Source organism: Urocitellus parryii, chromosome 1 (assembly GCF_045843805.1).
Source record: "Urocitellus parryii isolate mUroPar1 chromosome 1, mUroPar1.hap1, whole genome shotgun sequence".
Classification (NCBI taxonomy): Eukaryota; Metazoa; Chordata; class Mammalia; order Rodentia; family Sciuridae; genus Urocitellus; species Urocitellus parryii.
Genome location: NC_135531.1, coordinates 51,623,506 through 51,639,701, shown reverse-complemented (window position 1 = coordinate 51,639,701; position 16,196 = coordinate 51,623,506). Strand labels below are relative to the sequence as shown.

General features: G+C 32.9%; 1 protein-coding gene across 1 annotated transcript in view; it reads left to right on the top strand.

Annotated features, from left to right (window-relative positions):
* The window catches only part of Adamts6 (ADAM metallopeptidase with thrombospondin type 1 motif 6), a 275,254-nt gene that overhangs the window by 195,894 nt on the left and 63,164 nt on the right, over window positions 1–16,196 (top strand). The window contains exons 15-17 of the mRNA XM_077795865.1: window positions 12,797–12,930; window positions 14,478–14,601; window positions 15,709–15,789. Coding sequence (XP_077651991.1) covers window positions 12,797–12,930; window positions 14,478–14,601; window positions 15,709–15,789 — 339 coding nt within the window. The remainder of the gene's footprint in view (window positions 1–12,796; window positions 12,931–14,477; window positions 14,602–15,708; window positions 15,790–16,196) is intronic.

The window sequence follows — 16,196 nt, the reverse complement described above, 5'->3', positions numbered from 1 at the left end:
GGAATTTTGGCTTAGCGGTAGAGCGCTCGCTTAGCATGGGTGGGACCCCGGTTTGATTCTCAGCACCACATAAAAATAAAGGCGTTGTGTTGTGTCCATCTACAAAAAAGATTCATTCATTCTCTCTCTCTCTCTCTCTCTCTCTCTCTCTCTCTCTCTCTCTCAAAAAAAAAAAAGTAAGGGGATATACAATAAAATGCATGAATCTTAACTATACTTCAACTGAATTTTGACAAATGCACACACCTGTAATATTTTGCTGAGATATAGAACTTTACCATTATCTCCAAATTATTATGGTCATTGTCAGATCATGGTCAGTTCAGGTTATTATCAATTATCATGGACTGAGGGCTTTAAATAACAAAAATTATTTCTCACTGTTCTGGAGATTAGACCAAGATCAGGTGCCAGCATACTACCATCTTCTCATTGTATCCTCACACAGCAGAAAAAAGGGGGAGAGGTCTTTGGACTCCCTATTATGAGGGCACTAATCCCATTCTTAAGGGTTCTGCCCTCATGACCCAGTTACCTTCCCATGGCCCCAACATCTAATACCAACCATCACATTAGAGGTTAGGATTTCAAAATATGAATATGAGAGGACACAAGCATTCAGTCCCTAACTCCTCATGGTTCACTATTGTCAATAACTGCCTCTGCCGGCTCCAAGAGGCAACAATTGTTCTGACTTTTTTCCTCAACATAATTATCCTGTTTCAGAACTTAATATAAACAAAATTATGGCATATCTACCACCCATATCTACTCATTTGTGTAGGGCTTCTTTAAACCCAATGCTGTTGAGATCTGTACACATTGTTGTATGTAGTAGTCCTTTTTGTTTTATTGCTAAGCAGTGTTCTGTGGTAGTTTTTCCATTCTGCCATTCTGAGTTGTTTCTAATTTTTAGCTGTTCTGAATAAGCTGTTATGAATATTTGTATGTACAGGTTTTTTTGTGAGCATGTTTCCATTTCTCTTGGGTAAATACTTAGGAGCAAAATTGCCAGGCAATAGGGTAGGTGTGGGGCTGGGGTTGTGGCTCAGCAGTAGAGCGCTTGCCTAGCATGTGTAAGGCACTTGGTTCAATCCTCAGCACCACATAAAAACAAATAAATAAAATAAAGGTATTGTGTCCGACTACAACTAAAAAAATATTTTTTAAAAAATAGGATAGGTGTGAATTTACTTTTAAAAGAAACTGCCAGATTTTTTTTTTCAAAATGATTGTACCATATTATATTCTCAACAACAACTTATGGGATTCTGTTTACTCCATATCCTTACTAATATTTGGTATTTTCAGTCTTTCTCTGGAAGGGGTTGAGTAGTGTCTCAATAAAGATTTAATTTTTGTTTTAGGATGATTATGTTGAACATGTTTGCATTTACTTAGTAGCCATTTATATATTTCCTTTTAAACTTTGTGTTCAAATTGTTTGCCTTTTTAAGCAAAGTTTTAATTTATTTTTATTTTAATTGACAAATTTATGAGGTACAGTAAGATATATGTATATGAGGTAATTAGCATTTCCATCTGCTCAATATCATTTCTCTGTACAGGGAAACTTCAAACTCTTCTCTATTTTGAAATATATATATATATATATATATATATATATATATATATATATATATATATATATATATAAATATATATTTATATATATATATATATAAAATAAATTGTTGTAGATTACAGGATGTTAGAACTAATTTCTCCTATCTAGCTATATTTGGGATCTATTTCCAGCCTCCATTTCTCTTCCTTCCCATCTTTCCTAACTTCTAGTAACCACTGTTCTTCAATGTGATCAACGTTTTTCTCTTTAACAAATGAATGAGAATGTGCAGCATTTCTTGCTGTGCCTGGCTGATTTCACTAAACACAATATCCTCTAGTTTCTTTATGTTACCCCAAATGACACAATTTTATCACTTTTTATGGCTGGATAATATTCCACTGTGGTTATAGTCCTATAGACCTAGACCATTTTGTGTGTGTGTGTGTGTGTGTGTGAGAGAGAGAGAGAGAGAGTGGGGGGGGGGGAACGGGGGCAGGGCACTGGGGATTGAACCCAGGGCCTCACAATGAATGCTAGGCAGGTGTTCTATCACTGAGCTAGAGCCCCAGCCCCTAGACAACATTTTAAAAATCCATTTATCCATTGATGTATATCTTGATTGATTCTGTATATTGGCTATTATGAATAGTACTACAATAAACGGTGTGCAAGTATTATATCTGTCTGGTATAATGATTTCTTTCCCATTCAATAGTGGGGTTTTTGTCTTATATTGTAGTTCTATTTCTTCTTGTTTGAGGAATTTCCTTACTTTTACTGTAATCATTGTAATAATGTATGGTCCCACCAAGACTGTATAAGAGTTCCTTTTTTCCACATCAATAATCACCACTTGTTACTTCTTGCTTCTTTCTAACTCGGATATCTCAGTATGGCTTGGACTTGGGTTTCCCCTATGATCGGTAATGTTGAACATTATTTCATATACTTGTTTGTTTGTATGTCTTCTTTTGAGAAATAACTATTCAAGTCATTTGACCACTTAAAAATTAGATGATTATTATTAGTATTTTGCTTTTGAGTTGAGTTCCTTATATATTCTGAATATTAATCCTTTATCATATGGATAAATTGTAAATGTTTTCTCTCATTATGGAGGTTGTCTCTTCTCTCTGTTGATTCTTTCCTTTGTTGTACAAAAGCTTCCTAGTTTGATATACCGTCATTTGTCCTATTTTGCTTTTGTTACCTGAATTTGGGAGGATATTTTTAAAAAATCATGACCTATACCAATGTCCTGAAGTATTTCCCCTATGTCCTCTCTTAGTTGTTTCATAGTGTTTTACTTTTTGTTGCTGTGACCAAAAGACCTGACAAACGCAATTTTGGAGAAGGAAAATCTTATTTGGTGCGCCCAGTTTCACAGGTCTCAATCCATAGATGGCCAACTCCATTGCTCTAGGCGCAGAGTGAGGCAGAACATCAACGCAGAGGGCATGACTGAAGAAAGCTGCTCAGGATATGACAATCAGGAAGCAGAGAGAGATAAGCTTGGCTCACTAGGGACAAAATATATCCATACCCCAAAGGCCTGCCTCCAGTCACCCACCCAGCCACACCCTCCCTGCCTACAGTTACCACCCAGTTAATTCCTATCAGCAGATTAATGCAGTGATTAGGTTAAGGCTCTTGAACCCAATCATTTCCCCTCTAAACTTTCTTGCATTGATTGTCACATGAGCTTTTGGGGAACACCTCATATCTAAAGCATAACACACAGTTTCAGGTCTTACGTTTAGGCCCTTGATCCATTTTGAGTTGATTTTTTTAAATATGGTAAATCTTTTGCTCATATAGTAAGAAGTACAGTCTAATTTCATTCTTCTGCATATGTATATCTTGTTTTTCCAGCACTGTTTATTTAAAAAACTGTCCTTTCTTAATGTCTTTGTTGAAAATCAGTTGGCTATAAGTACATGAATAAATTTCTTGATTTTCTATTCTGTTCTCTTGTATGTGTGTCTGTTTTTATGCCAATATCATGCTGATTTGATTACTACATCTTTATAGTATGTTTCAAAGTCAAGTACTGTGATGCCTCTAGCTTTTCTTTTTTCCCTTTCAGGATTATTTTGACTATTCTGGGTCTTTTATGGTCTGTAATAATTTGTGAAGAATATCACTGATATTTTAAAATGGATTACCTTACATTTATAGATTCCTTTAGAATGTATCAGTGTTGGGCTGGGGTTGTGGCTCAGCGGTGGAGCGCTCACCTACCACGAGTGAGGCCCTGGCTTCCATCCTCAGCACCACATAAAAAGAAATAAATAAAATCAGGGTATTGTGTCCAACTACAACTAAAAGATAAATATATTTAAAAAAGAGAAAGCATCAGTGTTTTAACAATATTAATTCTTCCAATCCATAAACATGGATGTCTTTGTGTATGTGTGTATGTGTGTGTGTATGTGTTATGTTTTTCAAATTCTTTATTAGCATTTTATAATTTTCATCATGGAAATCTTTAACTTTCTTTGTTAAATTTATTCCTAGGCATTTTAATTTTTGTAATCATTGTGAATGTTATTGCATTTAAAATTTTTTTTATCAAGAATGTTATGTATACAAAAATGCTACTATTTTCTGTATGCTGATTTTATATCCTGCAATTTTACTGAATTTATCAGTTTTTGGTTTTATACATATCCGCACAATTATGTCTTTTGCAAACAGGAAAAATTTAACTTTCTTCTTTCCAATTTGAATGTTCTTTAATTTCTTTCCTTATATAATTGATGTGCCTCACACTTCTAGTACTATGTTATATAGAAGAGGTGAAAGTGTTTTATTACAGAACTTGGAAGAAACATTTTCAATTGTTCTCTATTTAGTATGGTCTGATGATGGGTTTGTCACATATAACCTTTATTATGTTGAGGTATTTTTCTTCCATATCTAATATGTTGAAGGTTTTTGTCATGAAGAGAGGTTGAATTTTATTGAATGCTTTTTCTGTGTTTATTGAGATTATCATATGTTCTTTCCTTCAGTCTGTTTTTATGTTGTATTACATTTATTGGTTTATGTATGTTGAACCATTTTTGTATCCCTAAGATAAATTCCACTTGATCATGCTGTGTAATCTTTTTATGTGCTGTTGTGTCTTGCTTTCTAGAAGTTTGTTGAGATTTTCTATATCTGCCTTCATTAGTGATCTTCATCTATAGTTTTCTTTTTGTTATGATGTTTTTGTCTGGTTCTGTATCAGAATAATGCTACCCTTATAAAATGAGTCTGGCAGAGTTGCCTCCTTTTCTGTTTTTGGAACAGCTTGAGTAGAATTGGTGTTAATTCTTTTTTATATGTTTTGTAGAATTTAGCAGTGAAGCCATCTGGTCCTGGACTTTTCTTTGTTAGGAGATGTTATTTTTGATTCAACATCTTTACTCACTACTGGTCTGTTCAATTTTTCCATGTCATCATGGTTTAAATTTGGTACATTACCTACGTTCAGAAGTAGAAACTAAACAACATGCTCTTGATCAACCAATGGTCAAATAAAAATCGAAAGGGAAATTATTAAAAAAATATTTTGAGACAAATGAAAATGGAAATACAACATACCAAATCCTATGGAATGCAGCAAAAGCAGTATTAAAAGGAAAATGTATCCACTTCTAGGATTTCAATTTTATTTTTGGTTTATAGTTGTTCATAATAATCCTTAATTGTCCTTTGTATTACTGTGGAATCAGGTGTACTAGCTCCCTTTTCACCTCTGATTTTTTTGTTGATGTTGTTTGGGTCTTTTTCTTTGTTTCTTGGTTAGTCTAGCTAACAGTTTGTAAATTTAGTATTTCTTATCAAAAAACAAACTCTTCATTTCTTTAATCTTTTATGTGATATTCCTTTTTTTCCATTATAATTTCTGTTCTAACCTTTGTTATTTCTTTCCTTCTATTAATTTTGAGTTTTATTTGTTCTTATAGCCTTTGAGTTGCATTGTTCCAATGTTTGTTTGGAATATTTTTCTCTCTTTACTGCGCACCTCCGCATCTCTATGTCTATCTGTCTCTCTCTCTCTCTCCCCCCTTTCTTCCCTCCATCCCTCTCTCTTTTTATTTTTAATGTAGGGGCTTATTGCTATAAATATCCTTCTTAGTACTGCTTCTCCTGCTTTCCGTAGGTTTTGGTATGTTGTGTTTCCATTTTCATTAGTCTCAAAATATTTTTAAATTTTCTTTTTTTTATTTTTTAAATTGACCTATTGTTCATTCAAGAACATTTTGTTTAGTTTCCATACATTTGTACAATTTCCAAAGCATCTTTTACTTAATTAATTTGCATTTATTCACAGTACTGAGCATTGAGCCCAAGGGTACTCTACCATTGAGTTACATCCCCATCCCTTTTTATTTTTTATTTTGAGACACAGTCTCCCTAAGTTTCTGAGGCCAGTCTTGAACTTGCAATCCAGTAATTACTATCTACAGAAAAACCTACTAGACCTATTTATGAGGGAGAACTGAGATTTTAGCAATACTGAATTTTCCAATGCATATGGAAAATATTTCTGTTTATTTATGTCTGCTCTAATTTCTCTGTTATGTTTTGTAGTTTTGGAATACAAGCTCCTGGCACATCTTTTATTAAATATGTTTCTGAGTAATTTATGGTTTTTGTACTGTTGTTAATAAAACTTTTGAAATTTTCATTTTAATTGCATGTTCTAGCATATAAAAATAAATTAATTTTTGTATATAACTTCTTATGTTATGGCCTTTCCATATTTCCATATTTTAAAGTTGTATGTTGCTTAATATTTTCATGATGAATAGTCTTGTTATCTGGAAGCTGAGATAATCTATTTCTATCTTTATGCCTTTTATTTTTTGTTTTAATGCAGTAGATTGGTCCTCCAGTATAATTTGTATTGATTTTATTTTTTTCTGTTAATATTCTGATTGTCTTGATAGATGTTACCATATGGAACCAACCTTCTATTCCCAGGATAAACCTCATATGATAATAATATGTTTACTTTTATATATATTTGGATTTAATTTGTCATGTTTTATTAAAAACATTTGCATATACTTTATAAAGAATAGTGATTCATAAATTTTTTTCTTGTTGCATTTTTGGCAAGTTTGGTAATCAGAGATACTCTTGCCTACAGAAGTATAATCCGTATTTTGAAAGACCTTGAAGGATTGATATTATTTCTTTCTTACAATAAATTTCACTGGTAAATTTACCCAAGCTTATATTTCCTTTGTAAAACTAATTATTACAAATTGTATTCCTACGCCTGTAATCCCAGTGGCTTGAGAGGCTGAGGCAGGAGGATGGTGAATTCAAAGCCAGGCTCAGGAACTTAGTGAGGTCCTAAGTAACTTGGTGAGACCCTGTCTCAAAATAAAATATAAAAATGTTGGGAATGTGGCTCAGAGGTTAAGCGTCCCTCGGTTTATTTCCTAGTACCAAAGAGGCAAAAAAAAAAAAAAGGCTATTCAGATTTTTTTAAACTTCCTTCTGTTTCAGTTTAAGAAATTCATGTTACATCCTTGTTGTCCAATTTAGTAACATGAATTGATGATAACTTTCTTATCTTGTTTAATATGTATAGGCTCTGTAGTGATATATGCTCTTTTATTTCTAATACTGATAATTTATGTTTTCTGTATTTTTCTTACTCAGTCTTGCTTTGGGTTTATTGATTTTTTTAATCTTTTTAAACATCCAAGTTTTGGCATTAGTACTATTTTTTGTTGCTTATCTTTTTCTAAGGCTTTAATTTTTATTTTATATTTATAATGTTATTTATTTTCAGTTATTTTGCTCTCCTACATTCCCAAATTTGATGTGTTCTAACTTTGTTTCTTTCAGTGCAAAATATTTTTTTACGTTGTGCTTTCTTCTTTGACCTTTGGGTCACTCAAAACTGAATTGTTTTAGTATTTAAGATTTTCTAGATATTTTTGTTTAGTTGCATTATGATTTAATTTTCATTAGATACATATCCAGAGGTAGGATTGTAGAAGCATATGGCAGTTCTGTTTTTAATGATTTGAGGAACATCCATATTTGTTTTCCACTATGGCATTACCAATTTTCATTCCTATTAAAGAACACATAAGGACTCTGTTTTCTTAACATTCTTGCCACCAGTTTTTATCATTTGACTTTTAGCTAATAGACATTCTAGTAGGTGTGAGATGATATCTCATTTTGATTTACATTTCTCTGATGATCAGAGAAAGGTTTTACACTTGATGTACCTACTTGGCATATGCATGTCTTCCTTGGAAAAATGTCTACTCAGGCTCCTTACCAATTGTGTCATTTCTTCTTTTACTATTATTGTTTTTTTGTTGAGTTTTATCAGTTTCTTATATGTTTTGGATATTGGACTCTCATTCTATTTTGAGATAGTTGTTGTGTAAGGTATATAATAAGGATCAAATCTGACTCTTTTGCATGTGAACATCTCTTAGGAAAGAGACTATGCTTTCCTCATTTTTTTCAAGCAATATCTTTCCCCATCTCTTCACTTTTATTATATGTGTATGTGTATACGTGTATCCTTAAATGTGAAGTCTATCACTTGTAGGCAGTGTGAAGTTGAGTCTTGATTTTTATCCTTTCAGACACTCTATGTCTTGATTACAGAATTTAATGTTCATATTTAAAATTAATATTGGTAGGTAAGGACTTACTATTGCCATTTTGTCAATAGTAAGTTTTGTTTTTTAGGGGGCTATTTTATAGGTCCTTTTGATCCTTTTTCTTCTCTTGCTATCTTTATTGAATTGATGTGTTGTATGAACTGATAAGTTGTATGCTTTGATGCTTTCTGTTTCTCTTTTGTGTACCTACTAGGATTTTAGCTTCATTGTAGTTACCATGAGATTTACATGAAGCCTCTTATAGTTATAACCATATATAAAAGTATACTTTTACTTGTTTTATGGTTTTGATGTCACATTTTAAAACTTTTTATGTTGTGTATCCTTTAACAAATTATTGTAGCTATAGTTATTTTTAGTATTTTTGTGTTTTAGCCTTCATACTAGAGTTGTGATTTACTTACCACCATGAGAATATTTAGAGTATTCTGAATTTTACTCTATACTTACATTTACCAGTGAATTTTATTCTTTCATGTGTTTTTATGTTACTAATTAGCATCCTTTCATTTCAGCTTGAAGAACTCCCTTTAGCATTTCTTGTATAGCAGGTCTAGTGGTGATGAACTCCTTCAGCTTTTGTTTGTCTGGAAAAATCTTGATCTCTCCTTTATTTCTGAAGGACAGCTTTGTCAGGTAAATTATTCTTGGTTGGCAGTTTTTTCTTTCAGCCCAATGAATGTACCATCCTATTCTCTGCTGGCCTGCAAGGATTGCAGAGAAATCTTTTAGTAGACCTTTGGAGTTCCTTTGTATGTGGTGAACTTTTTTTTTCTTGTTTCTTTTAACATTTCTTTTCTTTTCTTTATTTACTTGATACTGGGGAATTGAACCCAGTTGCACTTTACCATTGAGCTCCATTCCAGGTCCTTTTTATTTTATACTTTGAGACAGGGTCTCACTAAGTTGCTGAGGCTGACCTTGAACTTACAGTCCTCCTGACTCAGCCTCCAGAGTCACAAGGATTACAGTTGTGTACCGTCATGCCTGACATTTTCCTTGATTTTTGATAGTTTGATTTTATCTTTGTGAAATCTTTGGTTGAACCTTATTGGGAAACTTTATACTTCATGTACCTGGATGTCCATTTCTCTTCTTATATTTGAGGATTTTCAGCTATTATTTCTTTACATAATCTTTCTTTTTTCTTTTCTCTCTTTTCTCCTATCAGGATTCCCATAATGTGAATGTTACAGTTGTTTAAACTTCTCATTGTTTTCATGTATTGCTTATTTTCTAATTTCAGTGAATTGTCCATCTGCTGTCTTGTAGCTTCTTTAAACTCCTCCCCCCACACACACACCACCACCACCATGCTGCTGGGAATTGAACCCAAGGCCTCATGCACTCTAAGTTCATGCGCTATTAACCGAGTACACTTCCAACCCAAACAATTATATTTAATTCTTTGACAAACCATTTACAAATCTCCATTTCTTTATGGTTAGTTACTGGACTATTATTGTGTTCCTTTGGTGGTATCATATTTTTTGCATTTTCTTGTTTTTTGAAGTCTTGTGTCTTCACATCTGAAGAACTTACCTCCTGTAGTCTTTACTGACTGGATCCTGGAATGATGCATCTTTTCCAAATAGCCCAGTTAGGAATCTGAGCTCCATCAGGACTTGACTATCATCATGTCTACTCTACAGCTCTTTTTTCCTCTTGAGGGAAAATTCTTAAGATGGTATGCTGTCTTTGGATCCCACAAAGCTAATGCTAAAGAGCCTCTTATTTATTTTCTCTAGGGTGGTGCCCATTAAAATGCCTAAGATGTGTGCCTTTGTCAAGTCCCACAAAGCTGAGCCAGATGTCCTTGTTAGGCCCTTGCACTCACTGTCTATAAGGTCATGCTTTGACTGCTGGCCTCAGGGAATGGGCAGTAGATAGGCAGAGTTTTGGGGTTGCCCAAGGGCCATTTGTGGAAGAGTCTATAGGTATGCATGGACTTTCTGATAGAGTCAATGGAGTAGTTAGTTATGCCTCTCTTCTCTGCTTCCAGTTCATCCATGCCTACCACCTCAGTATTCTAGGTGGAATGAGAAGAAAGTGGGATTCCTGGAAGTATCCCACAGAGCAGGGGAACCTAGTGATCACTCTTTTGTCTTTTTCCTGTGGGAGAAATCATGAGCTGAGTGGTCTCTCTTTTCACTGAGCCATGCTACTTTGAGGGAGGTGTGATGCAATCAGGGTGAAACTATTCTTAAACCCTTTCGGTGTACCTGTTTTTGGAATTTTTGTTCTAATGGTATGCTGGAACTTCTCCACTGTATTCTAGACTCCCACAAAGGTACTCTCATCTACGGGTAGTTACAAAAACCAATGTTTCTGTAAAAGATGTTAGAGTGTTCCTGTTTGTCCATCTTACTGTTGTCACCCAGCAGTATCTCTTCTAAAAGCTCATTATGTCAGAACAAAGATGAACACATCATCAGCAATAAGCAAAGAAGAAATTTATTCTTATTTTATGACGTAGTTGGCTAAGGGATACAACCAGAATATTTATATGTCCTTCCTATCAAATATGCTAAAGTTGAGTAAAAAAAAAAATGCCAAGTTCTCTTTTTAAAGCTTGACATAGAAAATGCTGCAGTAAATTCCAAATTATAATAATTAACAATGATAAAAGAACTATATTAGTTAGTAATGAACATTCATGAAAATGCAGAGAAATTTTATTGATAAGAATCTTATAAAATAAATATATATAGTTTGACTATCATTTCAGGAAAAAATTATTGTATTTACTGCTTGTTGTTTCTGTGACCAGTATAGCAAAATGTATAATTAACCTAAGCCTAACAATAACATTATAAGTTATGTAGAAGCTTCCACTGGAGATGAAAGAAAACATGGACTCAGACCAGAGGTTATAAACTGATAGTTTAAGAGCCAGTTTTGCCAACAGTTAAAATTCAGAAGAGTTTACATTGAAAAGATCTAGGGTTTCATCTTCTCTTGAAGAAACAGTGTCTGATAACACTGGGACATCTTTTTGCTTGGCATTTTAACTGTAAGAGCTGTCTCCTAGTGGAATGTATGTTCTGTTTTATTCTTGACTGCACCACTCAGTCTCCTCCTTTAGTTTACATGCTTCCACCTGGGAGCAACCTGGTTTCTAAGAAATTCACTTGAGACCTGTGCTTAAGATTTCATTTCTGCTGTTATTATTTTATTAGAAGTAGTCTTTTTTATTTCAAAGAGAATTTGTCATTCTACCTATAATAAGGCCAAAATGTTTTAAATTTTATGAAGTAAAGATTTTAAAGAAAATATTCTTACATTATAATTTCTGGCAATAATTACACATTTGTAAATACTAGCTTTACCATGTGCTGTTTTCATTACAATAAGTCCACATCTATTTCTATTTTCTGATATACTGTAAAGCCATAATATGTACTGTTTGTTAATTGCTATTATTTTGCCTATTTTTAACTTCACCATTAAAAAATATAAATTTCTATGTTAAAATGAAAATGTTCAAGTTATTAAATGCATTTGTTCACAAAATAATATTAGATATTGTTTTACTATTATTTCAGATTTGTCTAATTATTTATCACATAAGAATTATTCAAATTTAATTCTATAGTTACTTTTTTAAAAAAGTATCTTTGTTTTGTTTGTTTATTTTTACATGGTGCTGAGGATCAAACCCAGTGCTTCACATATGTGAAGAAAGTGCTCTGCCACTGAGCCACAACCCCAGCCCTATAATTACTTTTATCTTTGATTTGCTAATCTCACAAACATTTATCTCTATGCTAAAGCCAAGCTCATTAAGTGTGATAAAATATGACAGGTACAAACTTAGTTTTGTTTTGTAATTACCATATCCTGGCAGTGTTTTTGTATTAGCTTCAGAAGCTTATGTAACCGAAATTCTTATTTGTTATACAAGTTCTTATTTGTTCTTTGCTTCAAGATTCTTATTTGTTATACAAGTTCTTATTTGTTCTTTGCTTCAAGATTCTCTCTCTCTTTTTAAAGAATTTCTTTTTTAGTTGTAGATGGACACAATACCTTTATTTTGTTTTTTTGTATTTTTATGTGGTGCTGAGGATCGAACCCAGTGCCTCACACATGCTCGGCGAGAGCTCTACCACTGAGCCACAACCCTAGCCCCTATTTCAAGACTTTTTACACTTTATTTATTTAGTATTTTAACATTGTTTTTCTTCTATACATGTTTTAAACATTCAAGTACTTCCACTGTGATTCTTTTTTGACCTAAAATATATTGTAAATATATAATGAAAGTACCTGAAAATGGTAAACCTTCTCAGCAAGTCATCCTTTAAGTTGCATTATCAATGAAAATAAACATGAATTTTTTTATAAAAGAAGAAATAATGCTTGCCTGGCATGTGCAATACATTAGATTTGATTCCCAGAACTGAGAGAGAGAGGGAGAGAGAGAGAGAGAGAGAGAGAGAGAAACTAACTTTCATATCTAGGTGTATAGTCAGGGAATAGTGCTTATGTGAACTATGAATTTGCAATTGATAATACTGAATCACCATTCAGTGGGAGATCCACTCCATTTTTTCTCCTTTATTTATTTCTCCAGGTGGGGTAAAACCTTGTGCATTAAACTGCTTGGCTGAAGGTTACAATTTCTACACTGAGCGTGCCCCTGCAGTGATTGATGGGACCCAATGCAATGCGGACTCACTGGATATCTGTATCAATGGAGAGTGCAAGGTTGCTCAGATTTTACTCTTCTTTGTTGGGATTTTTGAGACCTTTCTTTTTCTTAGTTAGTAGCTCCTATTTAATTCTATGTTCCATTTAAAAAAAGCACATTTTAGGGAAATTCAATTTCCAATAAAGGATGACAACATATGTAGCTTGTAGAATGACCAATTCATATTTAAGTACCATGCAAATGAAATTTATTCTGGTATTCTAGTTATGTTTATAGCAATTGCCAGGGGTCTGAAATGTTTTGAACTTTAATTTCCATTATTCTTCTGTTCTGTTTACAAACAAAATGACAGAAAAAGAGAGATAACAAAATCCAACTCATTCATATGGCTACCATATGTTCTCATTGGAAGATTTTATATATTCTGTATCATAATTCTTCTTCAAAGTGAGAAATAGCCATGCTCCTCCTACTTTATCTCCTTTTGAAGCATTTACAGTGGTTTTCATTATAGTGTTAGTGTTTATATTATTAAAGCATTTACTTTAGAATATTAGTCAAACTACTTGGAAACTGTGGAAGTAAATCCAAACTATGTTTCTTAAACTTGTGTGTGAATCTTATCATAATAACAAAAGCCACAAAACCTACTGTTCTCATACTTTTTAAAATTCTTGTTTGGTTTTGTTTTACTTTAAAGAGAAACACATAACTAAGTGATACAAACTGAGATAGAAAAGTATTGTCTATTTTGCTTAATCTCATAATTTCTTGGAAAAGCTCCTATCCTTCGGTTACTTGCCTCCAAATGTATTAAATGATTCATTGTGTGTGTGTGTGTGTGTGTGTGTGTGTGTGTATACTTATCTGTGTGTGCAAGGGTACTTTATTTCCTTGAAGAAGAAAGTTGGTTTTGTGACAATACAAACTTCAGGAATTACATGTATGATATCAGTGGCTAATGGCAAATGTACAAATTTAAGCACCTAAATATATACCAAATATATATTTTAAATCCACATTTTTATAAATAAATGCAAAATTTAAAGGTGGTATTTCAGCTTCTTAAATTGTATGCTACATCTTCTTTTTGTTTATGGCAATTTTATTCACTGAGTAGGAAAAGATACTTATTTTTAAAGATTTACCCAAATGTGAGTTCCACAACAAATCTTCAACACTAACAATTGGATTAAGTAGAACAAAACATATTCTCAGTCAGGACTCTTGCTGTTATAACCCTATAGAGGATTATAGTCATTTTTTCTTAGTTTTTAGATTTCTTTGTTGAGAGTACAAGACCCTGTTGCTAATAAATTATAATAATATTTTAAGAATTAGAGCATGATATTTACAAGTGAAGGAGAGATCTAAGTTAGAAATATAGGCATACATTTTTAGGGAATCAAAATTTTTTTTCCTTAAACCTAGGTGTTGAGAAATGTTAGCTGATAATTATTGATGAGTAAAAGTAAATGGAAAAGTATTTCCTATTTGATTTTCTTTACTGGAAAAACTAGTAAATCAGTCAGTTATATATATATTAGTTATGGTTCCAAGAATTTCTATTTTTTATGCACTAAATATTCTTCTCTATTTTCAGCATGTAGGTTGTGATAATATTTTGGGATCTGATGCTAGGGAAGATAGATGTCGTGTTTGTGGAGGGGATGGAAGCACATGTGATGCCATTGAAGGGTTCTTCAATGACTCCTTGCCCAGAGGAGGTGAGTGTATATAGAGAGAATTCCTCCTCTGGTATACTTGGAACAGCCCGAACACTTGGTTTTTCCTCCCACTTAATTTTTAATTTTCTTTATTTAGGCAGATAGTGTTTTCAGTCACTTAATATTAAATGTGACTTCATGTAAAACAGAAGAGAGACCAGTAGAGTGGAGGAAAGGGATCCATAGGGAGGGAGGAGGAGAGGGAAAGAAAGGAGAGATACTGGGTAACAATATTGATTCCATCATGTTGTTACATTGTGTACATATATGAATATGTAATAATCCCACTATTATGTATAATTATAATGCACCAATAAACATGTGAGATATTTTAAAAATAAAAATAAGTAAAAATGATATTCATATATTTATATAAGATGTTTTAAGGAAATGTTATTTTCTATATGACTCCATTTAGCTATATTTCTTTCTTTTCTTTTTTTGTGGTGCTGGGGGTTGAATGAAAGGCAAGCACTCCACCATTGATTGATGCCCAGACCTAGAATTAATATTTTTGTTGTTATTATTGTTATTTTGAGATGGAGTCTCACTATTACCCAGACTGGCCTCAAACTCCTGGGCTCAAGCAATCCTCCTACCTCTTGAGTAGCTGGGACCACAGGAATGTGTCACTGTGACAGTTTACCATGTTTCTTTCTTTCTTTTTTAAAATATTTTTAGTTGTAGATAGACACGATACCTTTATTTTATGTATTTATTTTTATGTGGTGCTGAGGATTGAACTCACTGCCTCACACGTGCGAGGCAAGCACTCTACCACTGAGCTACAACCCCAGGCCTGCTATATTTCTTTAAAGTGTGAAAACCCACAGAGTATTGATGAAAGTCATGTGTTGAGAAAAAAAAAGATATTATACTTGTTGAGACTTTAAAAATATCTCTAATTTTGAGAAAAATCAATACTTTTTCTATAAAATTTATTTATGAATTTGTGAACCCAAAGGAAATTTACCACTATTTCATAATTTATAAAGTACAGAGTCAAAGAAATAATAATGGAAAAATTAAGAACTGTTATTATTGAATGTTACTAACACTCATTTTCTGGCTGCAGGTGCTTATAATTGGCTATATTCTATGTTCCAGGTTACATGGAAGTGGTGCAAATACCAAGAGGGTCTGTTCACATTGAAGTCAGGGAAGTTGCTGTGTCAAAGAATTATATTGGTAAGCTATTTTGCTAGATTTTAAAAATTAATGAGGAAAAGCAGCACAAATCAAGAAGCAAAAAACATACTGCTTCAAGGTAAAACACTCATGCTAAAATGAAGGAAATTCCAAGTTTTATAAGACTACATGTAAAGTTGCTAATCAGAAAAATTAGTGTTTTATTAAGTCTTACTCTTTGTGTGTGTATGTGGTGCTGAGGATCCAACGTAGGGCCTTGTGCATGCTGAGGCAAGCACTCTACCAACTGAGCTACATCCCCAGCCCTTAAATCTTACTCTTAACTGGGTTAATTATTTAATTTTTAACTCAATTTTATTTAGTTATAATTTACATATACTAAACCATTATAAGTGTAAGTTCACATAATATTAAAAATTATATGTGTATGTGTGTGTATACACCTA